At 43.9% G+C, this 21,048-nt stretch overlaps 1 protein-coding gene across 6 annotated transcripts in view; it reads left to right on the plus strand.

The window, feature by feature from the left end:
- The window catches only part of EFR3B (EFR3 homolog B), a 148,076-nt gene that overhangs the window by 93,672 nt on the left and 33,356 nt on the right, over nt 1–21,048 (plus strand). For all 6 annotated transcript variants that reach the window (XM_079968591.1, XM_079968593.1, XM_079968589.1 and 3 more), the window contains exons 6-7: nt 12,226–12,375; nt 14,594–14,728. In XM_079968591.1, coding sequence (XP_079824717.1) covers nt 12,226–12,375; nt 14,594–14,728 — 285 coding nt within the window. The remainder of the gene's footprint in view (nt 1–12,225; nt 12,376–14,593; nt 14,729–21,048) is intronic.

Consider the following 21,048-nt stretch of genomic DNA (forward strand, 5'->3'; position numbering starts at 1 on the left):
ATGTTTAATTGGAATCTCCTTCCTTGTAACTTGAAGCCATTGGCTTGCATTCTCCCCTCCAGTTCAGGAGAAAACAAGCTTGTAGAGTGCATAATATACACAGGCAACCTTACCTCTTAGCCCCCCCCTGGAAATCCCACTGCCCCCAAGGGGCTCTACCGCCGCTGCATTAAGCTGAACCAACACCTACTGCCAAGGAGATTTAATTGGGCGCAAACAGGCCATGGCGCTGTGCAGACCCATTAATCCAAGAGGAACCATAAAGGTAAAGGTAAAGGTACCTCTGCCCATACGGGCCAGTCTTGACAGACTCTGGGGTTGTGCGCCCATCTCACTTAAGAGGCCAGGGGCCAGCACTGTCCGGAGACACTTCCGGGTCACGTGGCCAGCGTGACATCGCTGCTCTGGCGAGCCAGAGCCGCACACGGAAACGCCGTTTACCTTCCCGCTGGTAAGCGGTCCCTATTTATCTACTTGCACCCGGAGGTGCTTTTGAACTGCTAGGTTGGCAGGCGCTGGGACCGAGCAGCGGGAGCGCACCCCGCCGCAGGGATTCGAACCGCCGACCTTTCGATCGGCAAGTCCTAGGCGCTGAGGCTTTAACCCACAGCGCCACCTGCGTCCCATAAGAGGAACCATAGCAGGAAACAAAAGACATGCTAGTTTTGAGGCGGTTAGTCACCAATTGCTCTTAGAGGCCTCCCTGGAGGCACCTTGTTCTGATCCGACTCCCGTGCCCTGACCTCAACTATTCATTATCCCTCTGAAAAGCGGCACCCAGCTTTTGTCGAGGAGGGACAAGGCATTGAAAAGGCAACTTTGGCAGGCTAATTGCAGGTGGAGATTGTGTGCAGATTTGCGGGAAGCACTGCCTGAATCGGATGCAATACAGAAGCGCTCCTTGGGTGGTGGAATAGAGGGGTGGGTGGGGAAAGGAAGCCCCTGCTGGGGTTTTTTCGAAAGCACCAGGAGCGGAGAGAAGCTCGGCTCTGCTCCTCGTAATTAATCCTTTGGGGAGGAAGGAGTCGCCCCCGCCGAAAGGGAAAGGAAGGTGCTCTTTAAACGCTCATGCTAAATGAGGTTGCAATCGCCTGCCAGGGGTAGGTTCACCTTCAAGGAGTCCAAAAGGGACGCACACCCAAAACTGGTTTGGCACAGATCTTCCAGCAAAAAATAGAACCAGAGGGAAGGAAGGACTCAAGCTGGCTTCCTCAAGATGACAGAGGCCACGCCTCCTCCTGTGGGTCTTTGCTGCATAGAATTGTAGCGCTGGAAGGGAACCCAGGGCTTATCTAGTCCTCCCCCTCGCAACACAGCTGAAGAATCCCTTGCAGATGGCCGTGCAACCTCTGCTTAAAAACCTCCAACGACAAAGGGTCTTCCTCCTTCCGATGGAGCCCATTCCACTGTCGAAAAACTCTTACCACCAGAAAGTTCTTCTTGATGTTGAGTCGGAATTTTCGTTTTCGTAATTTAAATCCATTGGTTTGGGTCTTCCCCTCTGCACCAGCAGAAAATAGCCTTGTTCCCTCTTGTTCCCAGCAGAAAATGTCTCGCCAGAGTGGTGCATGCTCTAGTTATCTCTCGCTTGGACTACTGCAATGCGCTCTACGTGGGGCTACCTTTGAAGGTGACCCGGAAACTACAACTAATCCAGAATGCGGCAGCTAGACTGGTGACTGGGAGCGGCCGCCGAGACCACATAACACCGGTCCTGAGAGACCTGCATTGGCTCCCAGTACGTTTCCGAGCACAATTCAGTGTTGGTACTGACCTTTAAAGCCCTAAACGGCCTCGGTCCAGTATACCTGAAGGAGCGTCTCCATCCCCATCGTTCTACCCGGACGCTGAGGTCCAGCTCTGAGGGCCTTCTGGCGGTTCCCTCATTGCGAGAAGCCAAGTTACAGGGAACCAGGCAGAGGGCCTTCTCAGTGGTGGCACCCGCCCTGTGGAACGCCCTCCCACCAGATGTCAAAGAGAACAACAACTACCAAACTTTTAGAAGACATCTGAAGGCAGCCCTGTTTAGGGAAGCTTTTAATGTGTGGCATTTTAATGTATTTTTAATCTTTGTTAGAAGCCGCCCAGAGTGGTTGGGGAGACCCAACCAGATGGGCGGGGTAAAAATAATGAATTACTATTACTATGACTATTTCTATTATAGAACCAGAGAATCTTAACAGTTGGAAGGGACCCAAGGGTCATCTAGTCCAACCCCCCGCAATGCAGGAATCTCTGCTAAAGCATCCCTGACAGATGGCTGTCCCACTTCTAACATTACTGATATTAATATTACTGATATTTTCAGGAGGAATATTACTGTTGCAGCTGTTAGACTGGTTTTGCAGTCCCAGGGCTGTGGAAGAGATAAGGAAGTGCTGATGACTTAAGCAAATTATCTTTTCTTTAAAAAAAAAAAAACCAATACAATTTCTTACTTTTATAATAACATGAAAAAGAAAACAAAAAAGTTCATAATCACAAATTTAATTCATACATCTTATTTTTTTCTTAATTAATTAATTAATTAATTTTTACCAACAACCAAAACACAACCAGTGAAAACAAACAGTGAAAACCCACAGGGAGCTGATACATTGGGTATACATAATCAATAATAACATATTCAAATCAACCATATGTACAATTCTATATACCTTAACACTCCTCCCTCCACAAGGTTTATTTAACTTTTAACATTTTAATTACCCCAAATTGTTCAAACCTGCCCAAATAATTCAATTAGTTTTCTCAAACCAATCCTCCTCCTTCTCACTGACCTTAAACCCTTTCATTTAATGTATCTTCACAGTTAGATATTCTAAGATTGTAATATTTTTCAATTTTTTCCTCCATTGGTTCACCTGTAGCTCTTCTGCATTTTTCCAATTACTCACTATAACCTGTCTGGATACAATTACCATCAATTTAACCCATTTACATTCCTCTTTTGTTTTAACTCCGTGCTACACAGGCGAATAAGAACCATTAATTTAGATATTTCCACCTTCCTACCTACAATTCCCAATATTTCTATACCAATCTGTTTCCAGAATTCATACATCTTAATTGACTTCCCTCCCCTCCCCCTCCTGGTTCCATTATTTTATACTTATTCATGCACATCTATAGAATCTTATATTCTTAACAGTCCCATTTTAACATCTTATTCTTAACATCCCATTTTAACTTCTAAAGCGACCTTTAGAAGTTCAACTAATGTAGAAACCTATACACAAAGCTTGCAATATATGCCTTAAACATTTCCCCTTTTTAAAACAACAATGTCCTTTTCTTTCTTGGGTTTCAAATTTTGTACTATGTCATGCATAGTTCTTTAGTTTGTTTTGCCAATCTTCTTCTTCTTTGGCGGTAGTTTCTGTCAGGAGTTCAGCCTACGCTCGAGTAGGACCCTGGCAGAGACACATGCCCGACTGGCATGTTCTCTCCCTTCTGGTCGATCGTTCGGGAGCTTCATTAGCTTTCTTCAGCCCGAACATCACAGCGACAGATACCAACTGACACCGGCACACTTAGGGATCCACAGAGTTTGCGCATTATGCACATGATAGAACGTCAGCAACTCAGCATTTTGGCTAATCGACTTTATTTACATATAAACACACACGGAGCACTGCAACATGGCTCCCTCTCTCTCTGACATCAGACAGCAAAGAGAAAAAGAACAAAGGACAATAGTCCCACTTCATGGAACACAGGAACACAAACATCCTGTCTCCATCACTTCCCACTCTGTGGAGTCAAAATATATACCATCATGTGAAAGACAACAATCGCATGACTGCAATCATGGAGCAGGAATTCTAACAGCTTCTTCCTTCTATAGGGATGGGCAACTCAAGCAAATTATCATACCAACCAAAGAACAGCCTGATGACTCTTGCGAAGCCCACAAATTAGAACATAAAAAACCTCTGTCGAGAATTTTACAGTTGGAAGGGTCCCTGGGAGAGTATACATGCAGAACTGCAAAAAAATGCTAAAGATCTCTTTCAATAAAAAACCAGAGGCCTACCTCCTGGGAATAACAGATTTGGATATTCCACAAAAGAGGAAGGGTATCTTTTTATATGCGACGGCGGCAGCAAGAGTTTTGATCGCAGCAAAACGGAAGAGTAATGAAATCCCCTCTATACAAGATTGGATCCAAAAGCTGACAGAATATGCCAAATTAGATAGTTTATCAGAAAAAATAAAGAATAAATCAAAACAGAAATTTGTTTCTAAATGGGAGGTTTTCAAAGAATAGCTGAAAAATAAATATAGTAGTTTAAATTCTGTTGCAGCATTCGAGGAACTTCAGTAATAGTTGCTAGGTAGATAGAAGAAATTAGATTTATTGAGAATAAGTTTAATTATGAAAAAAATGTGTATTGGCAATAAGTAATATGGATTTGAAATATGGAATAGACGGGAAGTTGGGTCTTTAGTGTTAAGACCAATAGATGTTTTATTGTTTGCCAAGAAAATTATGTGTCTATGGTTATTTTTGTAATTTGTGTGTAATTTGGTATTTGTGTTTTTTTGTGTGGATTTTTTCTTGTTGTATAAATAAATATTATTTGAAAAAAAGGAAGGGACCCTGAGGATCATCTAGTCCAACCCCCTGCAAGGCAGGCAAATGCAGCTGTCCTCTGTGGTGATTGTACCTGCAAACTGTGGCATTATCAGCACCACACTCTAGCCAACAGATGCTTCAAGGTCCAGCTTTTACTTCGGCAGATTTAAGATCAGTGAGATGCTGCAAAAGAGCCTTCACCATATGCCCTGGAGATCTAATAACAGAGAAGTTATTAATCTCTTACGTAAAAAAAGGAAAACAGATTTTTTTACAAGCTGTTTTTAAGCAGAGCTTGCATGGCCAGCTGCCATGGATGTTTTAGCTGAGGTTCCTTCCATTTCTATGATTCTGTGATTCCATTCCCTAAGACTCTCAGGTTAGAAATAGTTATAGTTACTCCAGACCTCACCTGGAGTACTGTGTCCAGTTCTGGGCACCACAGTTCAAGAAGGACTTCCGGAAGGCGGCGCCTATCGGCAATGGCGGATTCCCTCTAGCCGGAGGGAGAAGCTCCGTAGAAATCGGGTCCACCGCTGCAGCGAAGCGGCGGACCCTTAAAAAACCTGCAGGCGGGGGAAGCCTGAGGCCGTGGGGCTCAGTGGGCACGAGGAGCGCACCCCGAACTGTCAAAGGAGCCCTGCAAAGAGCTCCGGAGCGGAGCGGGGCTGCGCTGTGCTGGGAGTCGATCGCTACTTCTACGGAGTGAAGCTGCATAGCAGTTGCCGGAGAGCGCTGACCTTTTTCCTGTAACATCGATTTGAAACATCTACCCGTGAGTAAGACTGGGGAAACTTTGAAAGGATCAAAGGAAAGGATTTAATATAAGCGAACCATTGACTTTGACTTTGACACTTTGATCCTGGGACTTTGAACTTGAATTTGAACCTGAAATCGGCAAAGTTTAAACAGGAAGCCTGCTTTGCCGACCTGTAGACAGTTTAAAGCAAGGGACATCGGAGCTGGAAACCAAAGAATTTGAAATTTTATAAAGAGCTAAATCTCACTGCCTGACAGAAGAACCCCCCCCAAAAAAAGGGAAAGGGGGGGATTGAATCTACCACTTAATCCTTGACTTCGGTCTGCCTTAAACAATTGAAAGGCCACTTTGAATGCACCGTTTTATAGACATTGTAACTATTACAGTAGACCTCTGCAAAAGATTGGTAACATTTTGGGACTATTTGAACTTGTAATTGTTGCTTTCTGTGTAACACTATTATATCTACGAAGACATTGTTTCTATAGTCGTCATCCATGGAACATTTTGCTACTCTGCTCCCCCAGAGGCATCTTGTGTTATAGCTGGGAATTTTCCACTGCAGCTGTCCTTTTATTATTGTTGAGAACATTCCTGGGAGCTGTGAGAACTGTGTAAGTGACCTTGACTTCTTGAGCCGTAGGAATGGATCAAGACAAACCACAAGATAAGGCTCAGGAGAAGGTGCAAGAGAAAGTTATAAAATATAAAACCAGACAACAGCAGCAATTGTTGACGCAGCAACAACAACATCACAGAAGACCATCTTTAACAGGCCTCTCTGTCCCACAAGTCACAGAAAGAGAAGAAGCCAAAGGAGCAGGACCAGTAGGATCAGATTCTGCAATACTGGATAAGATTCTCTCAGCTCTACAAAATTTGTCAACCAAGATAGACTTAAATACTTCAACTATCAAAGACCTTGGACAAAAGGTGAATGATGTGGGGCAGAAAGTGAACTCCAATACCCAGGCAATTGATAGGCTACTGCAGGAATCCAAGGAGACAAAACAGACAGCAGAGGAAGCGAAAGAGAGGATCTTGGCGGTAGAGGAAAAATTACCGCCAATTAATAGAAGATTGGATGACTACAAGGCACAATTTTCTTTGATTGAACTTAGGGAAAAGCAGACCAATTTGAGAATAAGAGCAGTCCCAGAAACAGAGGAAGGAGAATTAACAGAGTTCCTCACACTGGAGTTTGAGACTTTCTGGGGTTTAGACCCTGAAGAAATTAAGATAGTGAGTGCCTTCCGACTGGGAAGGGTCAGAAGGAAGAATAAGGCGAGGGACTGCTTGATTTCGTTAAGATCAAAAGAAGAAAGAGATAAAATATTGAGCCTACATTACCAGAAAGCACTTGAGATTGGAGGTGAGAGAATTGAAATTTTTAAAGATATTCCAAAATACCTATTAGATCTTAGAGCCAACTACAGTGATTTGGTCGTGCTACTAAGAAAGAACAATATTTTGTTCAGGTGGGAATTTCCGCAAGGCCTCTCGTTCACATTCAAAGGAAAAAAAATTAAGATAAGATCAAAGGAAGACAAAGTGAGTTTCCTGAAAGATTTTGGTGAAGAACTACGAAAAGAGGCAAGAACAAAAGATTTGGAGGCACTAGGATTGGGACCACCTGACTTGGACAGGCACCCCCTGGGGTTGGATCGACCAGAGAAAGAGACACAACCATCGGAGGAAGAACAACTTTTAGGAGCAGTCGGAGGAACGCCACAATAATTACAACATGTCTCTGCAGATGCTAACTTGGAATATCCGGGGCTTAAATTCCCCCAGTAAGAGGAAGAGAATTTTTCATATATTAAAAAAGGAACAATTGGATTTGATTTGTTTACAAGAAACACATATAACTAGACTCCACAGGAAATTATTGATAAACAAGAAACTAGGCCAAGAATTTATCTCATCGGATAAAGTCAAAAAAAGAGGAGTAGTGATATATGCAAAAGAGAAATTGGCACCAAAATTTCTGTTTAAGGATGAACAGGGACGATTTATTGCAATTGAAATACAAATATATGGAGAAAAAGTTTTAATAATCGGAGTCTATGCACCTAATGAGGGAAAATCAGACTTTTATAAAAAACTGCATGAGACGTTGCTCGACTACATGGACCAAAACATCGTTTTGATGGGAGATATGAACGGAGTTGTGTCAACAAATATGGACAAATCTGAAAGACAGGTAGTTACAAAGGATGGAAGGCTACCAAAGACTTTTTTTGAATTGACAGACAATATGGACTTGATTGACATTTGGAGAACTAAAAATCCCCTAGGCAGAGAGGGGACCTTCTTCTCTGAAGCCAATATGACATGGACAAGAATTGACCAAATTTGGATTACAAGAGGGATGGCACCTAAGATACGGAAAGTGGAAATCTGCCCAAAAGTCTGCTCCGACCATAACCCGGTGAAAATGGACATGAAATTAATACCGATTGGTTCCTTTAGATGGAGAATGAACGACACCTTATTTAGAGATTGTGAAATTATCAAGAAGGCCCAAAAAACTATGAAAGATTATTTTGAAATAAATCTGAAGACAATTGTAGAAAAAAGAACAATCTGGGACGCGAGTAAGGCGGTTATGAGAGGTTTTCTGATTCAACAAAATACTTTAAAGAGGAGACTTCAAGAAGAAAGAAAAGGAAAGATTCTGGAGAAAATTGGAGATGGAGAGAAGAGGCTAAGGACGAAACCAAAGTCACAGGAGATCCTGCGAGAAATTAAATCATATCAGGCACAATATTTGAAACTGGTCAATCAGGACATAGAATGGAAGATTAAACAAATGAGACAAAGAACTTTTGAATCAGCCAATAAGTGTGGAAAGCTGCTGGCATGGCAGCTGAAGAAAAGACAAAAATTAAATACTGTGACTAATCTTGAAGTAAATGGAAGGAATGTACAAAACCCACAGGAGATTAAAGATTGTTTCCAGAGATATTTTAAACAACTGTATGCACAAGGGCCACAGAATGAGACCAAGATTAACGAGTTTATAGAAACAAATGGATTACAAAATATTTCGCAAGAGAACAAACTAATATTGAATGGAAAAATTTCTGAACAGGAGGTGGAAGGTGCCATAAAGAATTTGCAACTCGGCAAGTCTCCAGGCCCAGATGGGCTTTCCTCCAAATATTATAAAGTCATGAAAGACTATTTAATTCAACCACTAATGGAGGTTTGCAATGAAATTATGGAGGGGAAAAGAGCGCCGGAGTCGTGGAAAGATGCTTACATCACTCTTATACTGAAAAATGAAGCGGAAAAGACACAGCTTAAGAACTACCGCCCCATTTCCCTACTTAATGTGGATTATAAAATTTTTGCAGATATTTTAGCTAAAAGATTGAAAAAAGTTTTGGCAGGAATTATACATAAAGACCAAACAGGCTTTCTTCCAGGTAGACATATGTCAAATAATACAAGGAATTTAATTGATATTTTGGAAAAATTACAAGTTAATATCAATACGAAAGCAGTATTGATATTTATTGATGCTGAGAAAGCCTTTGATAATATCTCTTGGAGTTTTATGAAGAAAAATTTGCAAGGGATGGGGGTGGGAGAAAGGTTTGGGAACGGTATAGGGGCGATTTATTCTGAACAAAAGGCAAAGTTAATTGTGAATAATGCGGTTACAGAAGAAGTTAAGATAGAGAAAGGGACACGACAAGGCTGCCCAATCTCCCCTCTACTTTTTATTTCAGTCCTGGAGATATTGCTGAACATGATTAGAAGGGACCAACAGATTCAGGGTATACAGGTCGGAGTGAAACATTATAAATTAAAAGCCTATGCAGATGACCTAGTTTTGACATTACAGGAGCCAATCCCTAGTACTAGAAGAGCCTTGGAATTAATACAAGAGTTTGGTCAAGTGGCAGGGTTTAAACTCAACAAATCAAAAACTATGGTTTTAGAGAAGAATCTAACACAAATGGAGAAGGACAGGTTTCAGAGAGAAACAGGTTTAACAGTGGTGAAAAAAACAAAGTACCTAGGGGTGAATATGACTTCAAAGAATGTTAATTTATTTAAGGATAACTATGAAAAATGTTGGTCTGAAGTGAAAAAAGATCTTGAAATATGGACAAATTTTAAATTATCCTTACTGGGTAGAATAGCAGTAATTAAAATGAATGTATTGCCAAGATTATTGTTTTTGTTCCAATCACTACAGATAATTGACAAGATGGATTGTTTCAAGAAGTGGCAAAAAGAAATTTCTAGATTTGTCTGGCAGGGCAAAAAGCCCAGAATTAAATATAAAATTCTTACTGACGTGAAGGAGAGAGGGGGGTTTGCCCTGCCGGACTTTAAACTATATTATGAGGCGGCAGCTTTTTGCTGGCTGAAGGAATGGCTACTTCTTGAGAACACAGACATTCTTGATTTGGAAGGGTATGATAATGCTTTTGGATGGCATGCATATTTGTGGTATGGCAAGGATAAAGTACAAAGGTCGTTCAAAAACCATATTGTCAGGAAAGCGCTGTTTAATGTTTGGATCAGATACAAAGATCTTTTGGAGAATAAAACCCCAAGGTGGCTTTCTCCAATGGAGGCTAAGGCCTTAAAAAAACTTAACATGGAATCTAAATGGCCAAAATATTGTGAAATTTTGGAGCAGGAGGGAGATAAATGGAAATTGCAGAGTTATGAGAAACTTAAAGATAAGGTGCGTGACTGGTTACATTATTTTCAAATAAGAGAGGCCTATAATATGGACAGGAAAATTGGCTTCCAGGTGGAAAAATCGAAGCTGGAAACTGAATTATTAGAACCCAGGGTTAAGGTATTGTCGAGAATGTATAACTTGCTGCTGAAATGGAATACTGAGGATGAAACGGTTAAATCTGCTATGATAAAATGGGCACAAGATATTGGTCATAACATTATGTTTGCTGACTGGGAACGGTTGTGGACCACCGGTTTGAAATTTACGGCATGTAATGCCTTAAGAGAGAATATTATGAAAATGATGTATAGGTGGTACATGACCCCAGTCAAGCTTGCAAAAATCTATCATTTGCCCGATAATAAATGTTGGAAATGTAAAGAGGTTGAAGGTACATTTTTTCACCTTTGGTGGACGTGCCCAAGGATTAAGGCTTTCTGGGAGATGATTTATAATGAAATGAAAAAGATATTTAAATACACTTTCCTAAAGAAACCAGAGGCCTTTCTCCTGGGCATGGTCGGCCAATTGGTGCCAAAGAAGGATAGAACCTTTTTTATGTATGCTACTGCAGCAGCAAGAATACTCATCGCAAAACACTGGAAGACACAGGATCTACCCACCTTGGAAGAATGGCAGATACAAGTAATAGACTATATGGAACTGGCAGAAATGACCGGCAGAATCCGAGATCAAGGAGAAGAGTTGGTGGAAGAAGACTAGAAGAAGTTCAAAGTTTATCTACAAAATCATTGTAAAATTTATGAGTGTTAAGGGCAGTGTAAATGAAATGATGGGGATCCAGTGATTAGGATAAGGAAGTGTACAAAGGGAAAGATAAAGGATAAAACGAATTTGAATGAGCTTGCTGAAAAAAAACTTTTAAAGTGGAATACAAGAAGGGAAGGCGGGAGGAAGCAAGGAAAATAAGGTTTTGAAGACCATTAGAATGAACCAGAGTTGTCTTTTAATGCTTCTTTTACTATTATGTTGAATTTTCTGTATGTTTTTTTTTGTTTCTATGTTTTTTTTTTATATCGTTTGTATTTCTGATGTCTGTTGTCTGTTGTTTTGAAGTTTGTTATATTTTGTGAAACTTAATAAATATCATTTAAAAAAAAAAAAACAAGAAGGACACTGACAAACTGGAACGTGTCCAAAGGAGGGCAACCAAAATGATCAAAGGCCTGGAAACGATGCCTTATGAGGAACGGCTAAGGGAGCTGGGCATGTTTAGCCTGGAGAAGAGGAGGTTAAGGGGTGATATGATAGCCATGTTCAAATATATAAAAGGATGTCACATAGAGGAGGGAGAAAGGTTGTTTTCTGCTGCTCCAGAGAAGCGGACACGGAGCAATGGATCCAAACTACAAGAAAGAAGATTCCACCTAAACATTAGGAAGAACTTCCTGACAGTAAGAGCTGTTCAACAGTGGAATTTGCTGCCCAGGAGTGTGGTGGAGTCTCCTTCTTTGGAGGTCTTTAAGCAGAGGCTTGACAACCATATGTCAGGAGTGCTCTGGTGGTGTTTCCTGCTTGGCAGGGGGTTGGACTCGATGGCCCTTGTGGTCTCTTCCAACTCTATGATTCTATGATTCTATGATTCTAGTTATGTAGCTGAGAGCTGGGGGCAGATGAGAAGCTGTAGCCCCAAATAGTAGTAGTAGTAATAATAATAATAATAATAATAATAATAATAATAATTTATACCATGCCCATCTGGCTGGGTTTCCCCAGCCACTCTGGGCGGCTTCCAATCGAATATTAAAAACAATACAGCGTCAGACATTTAAAACTTCCCAAAACAGGGCCGCCTTCAGTTGTCTTTTAAAAGTAAAATAGTTGTTTATTGCCTTGACATCTGCTGGGAGGGTGTTCCATAGGGCGGGCGCCACCACCGAGAAGACCCTCTCTCTGGTTCCCTGTAACCTCACTTCTTGCAGTGAGGGAACCGCCAGAAGGCCCTCGGCGCTGGACCTCAGTATCCGGGCTGAACGATGGGGGTGGAGACGCTCCTTCATGTATACTGGGCCTTTGAGGCCGTTTAGGGCTTGAAAGGTCAGCACCAACACTTTGAATTGTGCTCGGAAACGTACTGGGAGCCAGTTTGGGAGAGGCTGAGCTGGAGGCCAGAATTCCAGGTAGGCAGCAAAAAAAGTCTCTCTCTCTCTCTTTCAGAATCCGGATGTCTGGGATAAAAGGTCTCCAAGGTGTGGTGCGGAAGACGGTGAACGACGAACTTCAGGCCAACATTTGGGACCCCCAGCACATGGATAAGATTGTCCCTTCACTGCTCTTCAACCTTCAACACGCGGAGGAGACTGAAAGGTGAGTAACTTTCCGCCCAGGGGAATCCTGGAGTGGGAATGCTGTCGTAACAACAGCTAGATCAGGAATGCCCCCAATGGCACTCGAAGGGCAAGTCTGGGCACTCTCACGGAGGCATCTATCAAATAATTGAAGGCCCCTTTAAGGAGAGGAGCATAGCTGTCAACCGTCCCTTATTTGGTGAGAAAGTCCCTTATCCCAGTGCCGTTTCCCGCTGCTGTCCCTTACTGATGATGTCCCTTAAATTTCCCGGGTTTCAAAGGAAGCAGCTCCTCTCCCTCCCTCCCTGCTGACCAGGGAGGAGGGAGGCTCCAACTGTGTTGCTTGGCTGCGTTGCTCACCCAATAAGGAGTCTAAGAACGACTGGGGGGGGGGTGAAGCTTGCATGCCTTGTGCCGATCAAATCGGCCGCTTTGCCTAGGGACTCGCCTTTGCTCAGCGCTTCCCAGCGGAGAGGTGACGGTGGTTTTCCTTGTTGCATCCCCTTTGCCGGGTTGCTGCGCTGTGGGAACCACCGCTTGAGGCTTCGTTTGGCTGCTGGCTGGGCTTTCTGCTTTTGGTTCGGAGGGGCTCAGAGGTTGAACATACCTGTGCCCTGAAAATCCCTTATTGTGGCTGCTGATCCCTTATTTTCAAGGCTGCTGGTCCCTTATTTTCAGATCTGTAAGTTGACAGCTATGGGAGAGGGGGCGTGGCTTGTGCTTTGCACATGAAAAGCCCCAGGTATGATTCTCAGCATCACCAGGTATGCCCAGGTAAGGCTTGGGCAGCTGCTGCCAAAGTAGAAAATAGTGGGCTCTGCGAGCCAGTGGACTGTCTATCTCCAAGGCAGCTTCCTGTGTCCCTGTGAGCCCCAAATTCTCCATCCATCCTTCTTTCCGATCAGCTTCCGCTGGGGGCGAGGTGGGAAGTTATCCTTCCGCATCTGTGCCTGGGGTGGGATTGCATTCACCCCCTCATTCCGGTGCAGCTGGGTCGCAGAATAACCCAGAGGAGGGTATCCGTTGTGTCTCTGTATGCTGGGTTTGATCCTGCCTCTTTCCTCTGAGGAACCACAACATATGGCTTGTGCAGGGAAATGTCTGCAGGTGGCTGGTTTCTTCCTGCTCCACATTCCCACATATGTCTTTCTAGGTGCTATGTGGCTCTAGGTTTACTTCAGCAGGGTCTGGGTGGGAACATGCCAGTTTACTTGCGAGATCAGCTTATGCCAATTACACCCACTTGACTTCTTCGATCTGTGGAGCTGGCACTGCTGCAGGTGCCACCTGATACCTATGGACATTATGTAGGAAATAAATCTTTTATTGTGACAGCATTTATCCTCTGGAACTCCCTGCCTCTTGATATCAGGAAGGAGCCTTCACAGTAAACTTTTCAGTGCCTGCTAAAAGCATTTTTTGTTTAGGCAAGTCTACCCAGACATGCAGAATGTGGATGCCTGATTTAATTCGTTTTCAGTTTGGTTGAATAGAGCGTTTGTACTGATAATTTTATTGTTTTATTCTCTTTGGGGCTTTCTGTATTCAGAAGGGGCTTATTCAGGTGTCCTACGTGCCAGGAAATGAAATTCCTGCAGATCTTTTGTCTAAGGTTGTTAACAGAGAACAACTTAAGGTTTATTTACAGGGGTTGCAATTGGGTTGAATCACAGGTACTACAGGTTACACGGAAAGGGGGAGGATGTTAGGATATGGTTCCGTTCCACCTTAAAAGGAACAGGCATGACTGTTGTGTGTCACATGCCTGTTTACATTCCAGCACAGTCTGCTGGGAACTTCCATTATATATTGCTTTTGCTATACTGCTGTTTGCTTGGACACGAAGGGAAGCAGACATGTTTTTTTTCCTTTGTTCCTGCACTATGCTGAATAAACGCCTGTAAATAATGCTTACGCATGTCTCTGTCTGCCACTTATGTTGTGAAGATTTATTCACTCTGCTGATAAGAGCGTGCTCAGCTTCTGAACGTATCGGAGGCTCGAGTCATTGATTGATGCTGTTCCAGGAACCAGAGTTCTCCCGGCTGCCGGCGGTGGCTGGAGCCCCTGTCTCCTCGGCAGCATCCCAACAGGGGTGTATAAATTTTATGAAATAAATGCTCCAGCCATTTGGAGGAAACAAAACTCAGAAAGAGCTGGGGCCTTGCATTTCTGCACTGTGCAGGTGTCCAGACCTGGGTCTGAATTGAATCTGTCTTTGCTCTGTTCTCCTCTAGCCGTTCTCCGTCTCCCTTGCAAACAACGGAGAAGGAGAAGGAAAACCCAGCAGAGCTGGCCGAGCGATGCCTGAGGGAGCTGCTGGGCCGGGCGGCTTACGGAAACATCAAAAACGCCATCAAACCTGTCCTCATGTAAGTCCCCGATGATCCTGCGTCGCTCCCTGTTGAGCTTGCCTCAGTGGTCCCATCGGGGTGGGGGGTTGGTTTGCCTTGTTGTTTTTGCAGAGTCCCGAGCACAGCAGAAGGATGAGCAGTACGTGCCACATACTTTACATTACTTTATTTACACTTCAAAGCTGAGAGCTTACAAACAAGCATCTTGCCTCTGTGAGAGCAGAGAGGCAACTCCTCTCTCTTCGGAAGCACCGAGAGAACTGTGAAGAACAGGAAACCAGTGTACGTCACATCCAGTCTCCCTTTCCCGTGGGAAACTCCAACAGCACGCTGACTGTGGAATGTAAACACCTGTCTTGTGACAAGCACTTCGCTGCACAGTGAAGAAAGCAGAAACCAACATCCTCCCCCTTTCTGTGAACATCACTGGGCAGCGTGTTCGTACAATATCAGTACAAACCCAACTTCTGCACATAGGTACAGTGTTGATCCTTTGATACAATCTTGGACAATACATCAGCAGGAATTTCATTACCTGGCATATAGGACACCGTTACGAGTCCCTTCTGAATACATTCCCTAGCATGTTGCACCTTCAATTGCAAGTGCTTCGTGCTTTGCTTACAACCTTCAGAATTCAGCAAAGCCAAACATGCTTTGTTGTCCTGGTAAACCTGGATTGGACATTTGACAGGAATTCTCATGTCTTTGCACAATTGTAACAACCATTCACAATCTTTGAGTGAATAAGACAGTGCATTCAGTTCAGCTTCACAAGTACTTAAGCTAACTGTTGTTTGCTTCTTGCATGACCAATCAAATAGACCCTGATTGTACATGTAGCAAACTCCAGACGTGCTTCTCCTGTCTGTAGTGTCACTTCCAAAACTTGCATCTGCAAATATCTCAAGACCACCAGACTTCTGATTGTTAAATCTCAGTCTGTAATGCATAGTGCCTTTCAGATACCGCGCTATGCGTTTCAGAGCTTTCCAATCCTTAACAGTAGGATTGTTGACTTGTCTGCTTAGCAAATTACAGCTAACAGCAATGTCTGGTCTTGAACATCTGGCAATGAAGTTTAGCTTGCCTAGCACACTTCTGTACAGTGTAGTGTCAGAAAATGCTTCTTCAGTGTCATCTTCCTGATAACCTGTTGTCATCGGTGTGTCTACAGGGTTAGCATCCATCAGGTTTAGTTTGCTTAACACATCAGCAATTTTCCGTGACTGGTGTACTAGAATGTTACCATCTTGATCTCTCTCTATTTCCAGAGATAGGTAGTTGTTTACCTCACCAAGATCTTTCATGTCAAAGTGCTCTTTCAGTTGAGCTAGGGCGTTATTGTACATTGTGACATCTTTCCAAAAGAATAAAAGGTCATCAACATAAAACAAGCAACACAGCTTCTTTTGCCCCTCCTCTTTGACAAATACACATGGATCAGCTTTCCCTTGCTTAAAACCTAGAGAAAACAATACCTCAGTGAGTTTTGTGTGCCAACACCGTGCACTTTGTTTGAGACCATAAAGGGACTTCTTCAGAGCACAAACAAATCCCTGTTTTACCTGTATGCCATCAGGTGGAAGCATATAAAGAGATTCACCTAGAGATCTGTACAGAAAAGCTGTATTCACATCGTGGTGACTAATGTGTAGATTCTCCTCTGCAGCTAGCTTGAGCATAAGCCTAATGCTCTCATACCTCACTGTGGGTGAGTAGGTCTCGTGATAGTCTTCACCTGGTACTTGTGCAAAACCTCTGGCTACCAATCTGGCTTTGTGTCTGACTGTCTTGCCATTTTGATCAGTCTTCGCTTTGAAGACCCATTTGCTTCCAAGCAGTTTCATTCCTGGAACTACTGGAACAAGCTCCCATGTTTTGTTCCTTTCTAAGGAATCAAGCTCAGCCTTCATGGCATTTAACCATGGCTCAGCATCCTTTGAATCCAAATCCTGGATTTCTTGGAAACTTGAAGGTTCAAATACCTTCTTGGAGCTTTTGACAGCTGTTACATCAAAAAAAATGAAGATCATGGCTACTGGTCCCATCACCTCCTGGCAAATAGAAGGGGAAGAAATGGAGGCAGTGAGAGATTTTACTTTCTTGGGCTCCATGATCACTGCAGATGGTGACAGCAGCCACGAAATTAAAAGACGCCTGCTTCTTGGGAGAAGGGCAATGACAGGCCTAGACAGCATCTTGAGAAGTAGAGACATCACCTTGCCAACAAAGGTCCGTATAGTTAAAGCTATGGTTTTCCCAGTAGTGATGTATGGAAGTGAGAGCTGGACCATAAAGAAGGCTGATCGCCGAAGAATTGATGCTTTTGAATTATGGTGCTGGAGGAGACTCTTGAGAGTCCCATGGACTGCAAGAAGATCAAACCTCTCCATTCTGAAGGAAATCAGCCCTGAGTGCTCACTGGAAAGACAGATTGTGAAGCTGAGGCTCCAGTACTTTGGCCACCTCATGAGAAGAGAAGACTCCCTGGAGAAGACCCTGATGTTGGGAAAGATGGAGGGCACAAGGAGAAGGGGGCGACAGAGGACGAGATGGTTGGATAGTGTTTTCGAGGTTACCAGCATGAGTCTGACCAAGCTGCGGGGGGCAGTGGAGGACAGGAGTGCCTGGCGTTCTCTGGTCCATGGGGTCACGAAGAGTCGGACACGACTAAATGACTAAACAACAACAACTGCTATCTTAGCAAACTCATCAGCAAATCTCTTTGGAGGTCTGCCTTTTGTGGCTCTTTGTGACCTGCGAATTAGCCTTAAGTCTTCAACACTCTCCTCTTCCTTCTTGGGAGAAAAGTGACCTATTGTGAACAATGGTTCTTCCAATTCTTGATCAGAGCTTTCAGAGGCTCGCATAGAGGCTTTCGCACTCTTGAAATCCTCTGAATCACCCGACTCAGTTTCAGACTCAGAATCAGAACCTTCATCAGTGGGTGTTGGTTTTTGCTGCTGCTTTTGTTCATCCTCAGTCTCATCACTGTCATCAGGATAACATTGGAAAATTCCCACATTCTCCCCCCACTTGGCATTGTACTCAACACTTCTTGTGAGCTTAATTGTCTTAGAGTCAGTCATCATTATTCTGTAAGAACCTTTCTGATAACCTAGAAAGATACCATGCAAACCACGCTTGTCTAACTTGGAGCTTTGTGGTGTGTGAACCCACATGTCAGAACCAAAAATTTTCATATGTTTGATGTACGGCTTTTTGCCAAACATCTTCTCATACGGGGTACAACCAATCGCTGAAGATAACCTCCGATTATAACTGTAAGTGAAACACGAGAGAGCTTCAGCCCAATAACTCTCTGGAAGATTTGCATCATGTAGCAAGGTTTTTAACCCTTGAAGCAATGTTTGATTTGCCCTCTCGCAAAGTCCATTCTGCCATGGCGAGCGAGGACTAGACAAATTGTGTTGAATTCCTTTCTCAGTCAGAAAAGCTTCAAACTGCTGAGAAGTGAATTCCCCCCCGCGATCAGTGAAAAGAATTTTTATCTTCTTACCATGCACATTTTCCAACCAAGCACAGAATTCCTTGAACCTTGGAAAAGCCTCTGATTTCTGCTTGAGATTGTACACATAAGTATACCTGGAAGATGCATCAATGAGAACCATGAAGTACCTGTTTCCACCCAAAGAGGGCGCTAGTGGTCCAACCAAATCAGCATGAACAACCTGGTATGGTTCTGTAGCTTGCCTACTAGACACCTTTCCTTTCGCAGCCATTTTCACCTTGTTTGCTGCGCATGCCTTGCACTTCATGTGGTACCTGCAGGGTTTAATAGTCATACCTTCAACCAAGGCAGGCATTTTAGATACTGCCTCAAAATGCAAATGACCAAATTACCTGTGAAAATCGTGAATACATTCTGCATGCAAACTTTTGTTAGAACCTGCAATGCAACAAGTTTCATCCTGCACAACATCATCAAAATACAAAACAAACAAACGATCAACATATTCAGCATGCAATACATAATCATTTTTCTTGGTGATGGTGCATTTCTTGTTCTTGAAGGAAACGTCAATTTTCCATTCATTCAGCTGCGCAACGCTGAGTAGATTATGTTTGGCATCTGGTACATAAAGTACATCTTTTATCGATAAGTCCAAACTGTGAAGAACAACAGTTCCGTAGCCTTTACTGGGGATTGTGTGGTCATCCGCCTGGTGAATCGCACCTTCCTGCGGTGTAAAAGACATGAACAGTCGCTTATCGTTGCACATGTGGTGCGTCGCTGCTGAATCAACAACGAAGAAAGATCTAGATGTCTTCTGGACCTTTGCAACCTTTGGAGTGAAGCGTGAGACCATTGCCTTGTGCTGCGTTGTCCTGGACATCGGACCTTTGCCTTTGCCTCGGCCACTTCCACGCAATGAGCTTTCGCTGCGCTGCTCTGTCTTGGCCCTGGGATATTTGCATTCCCTCTTCATATGGCCTAGACGTCCACACGAGTAGCATTTCACTGCCTTCAAAGCTGTGGCGCCATCTGGTGGTTCCACTGCACTATGGGATGACGTCTGTGAAGACTCCCCCTTACCCATGCAGCTATCACCCTGGCGGTCTGCTTCATTCTGAATCATGGCAGTATCACAGGCTACTGTGAGTTGAGCAATTGGCTGAACAGCAATCTGAGTGCCACAAGCATCAGCCAGCCTTCTGCAGCTAGCCATCATGACTCTGGCATTAGCCTTCTGCAGCATTCCTGCTGCCTTAAATCAAGCTGCTTCTGTGTACAGCTGCAGCTGCTTCATTCCAAAAGCAAGTTCAGAAGTACTTTCGATTTCCAGCCTCTGCCTGTGAGCCTGTGCCACTCTGCTTAACTGCAGCTGCTTCAAACCTCATTCCAAAGGCAATTTTAAAAATGCACTTTCGGTTTTCCAGCGTCCCAAGCCTTTGCCTTGTGCCTGGCAAACGGCTTTTAAAAGTTCAAAGTCCAGCCATAAAGCCATTAAATAGTAGCTGGCAGGCTGCCCGGAGCATGAGCAACATACCTCTCATAAATCATCCTGACGCGCAGAGCGATCCGTCCCTCTGTTCCTCTGCATTCCGATCCTTCGACCTCTGAATTCCATTCTCAAGATGACTGCGTTTTTCTGGGCCCCATAACCAAGAATGTTGTTTTTGCAGAGTACTGTGCACAGCGGAAGGATGAGGAGTACGTGCCACATACTTTACATTACTTTATTTACACTTCAAAGCTTAGAGCTTACAAACAAGCATCTTGCCTCTGTGAGAGCAGAGAGGCAACTCCTCTCTCTTCGGAAGCACCGAGAGAACTGTGAAGAACAGGAAACCAGTGTACGTCACATCCAGTCTCCCTTTCCCGTGGGAAACTCCAACAGCACGCTGACTGTGGAATGTAAACACTTGTCTCGTGACAAGCACTTCGCTGCACAGTGAAGAAAGCAGAAACCAACATGCCTAACCAGAAGAGCGGGGGTTTGTGGGATGTGATACACAGATAGCAGTCAAGTACAACATTCCTTGTTGAGTGGACATGCAAGGGGATGTTTGGCCCAGCCAGTCGGAACTTCCTGTTTCCTCCTGGGCTGGAGCATCCTTCCTCTTGCATGTGACTAGAGGTGGGCGTGACCTTACCTGTGCAGTTAACAAAAGCACAAGGCACGCAGCCCTTCTCCCTCTTTTTTCCATCTTCCTTTCGCCGTGTGAAGTGGAGTGACTGCCAGTCTGCAGTCACTGGGATTAACCCCCTCCCATATGGGGTAGATCCACATGTATATCCTTTGTAACTAAGTCTGCCTTCAGGGATCCATCTGTGAACTGAATGTGTGAGTAAACTTCTTATATATACAGTCATACCTCGGGTTGAAGTAGCTTCGGGTTGAGCATTTTCGGGTTGCGCTCTGCGGGGACACGGAAGTAACGGAACGGGTTACTTCTGGGTTTCACCACTCGCGCATGCGCAGACGCTCAAAATGATGTCACGCACATGTGCAGAGGTGGCGAATCACAACCCACGCACCCACAGACGCAGGTTGCGTTCTGCTCTGAATGCGAATGGGGCTCCGGAACAGATCCCGTTCACATCCAAAGGTACCACTGTACTTTAAACAAGATTGTGGCGTGTGCTTTTTCTTTTAAGAGGGATATAAGGGGACTTACCAGGAATCTAATATTAAGGGGCTTAAACAAGCCTGCAACCAGTTATCCGCTGTGAGTTTAAAAGGGGAATGTAAAACTCTGCTAAGTTATAGAACTTGCTAGCACTAGTTAGGAAGGATATTAATAAACAATATATCCTCTCCTGCCTGCCTGGACATTCCCACAGGCTTTGCATTTGGCAGGAGCAGGCA

Source organism: Podarcis cretensis (genome assembly GCF_951804945.1).
Source record: "Podarcis cretensis genome assembly, chromosome: 3".
NCBI lineage: Eukaryota > Metazoa > Chordata > Lepidosauria > Squamata > Lacertidae > Podarcis > Podarcis cretensis.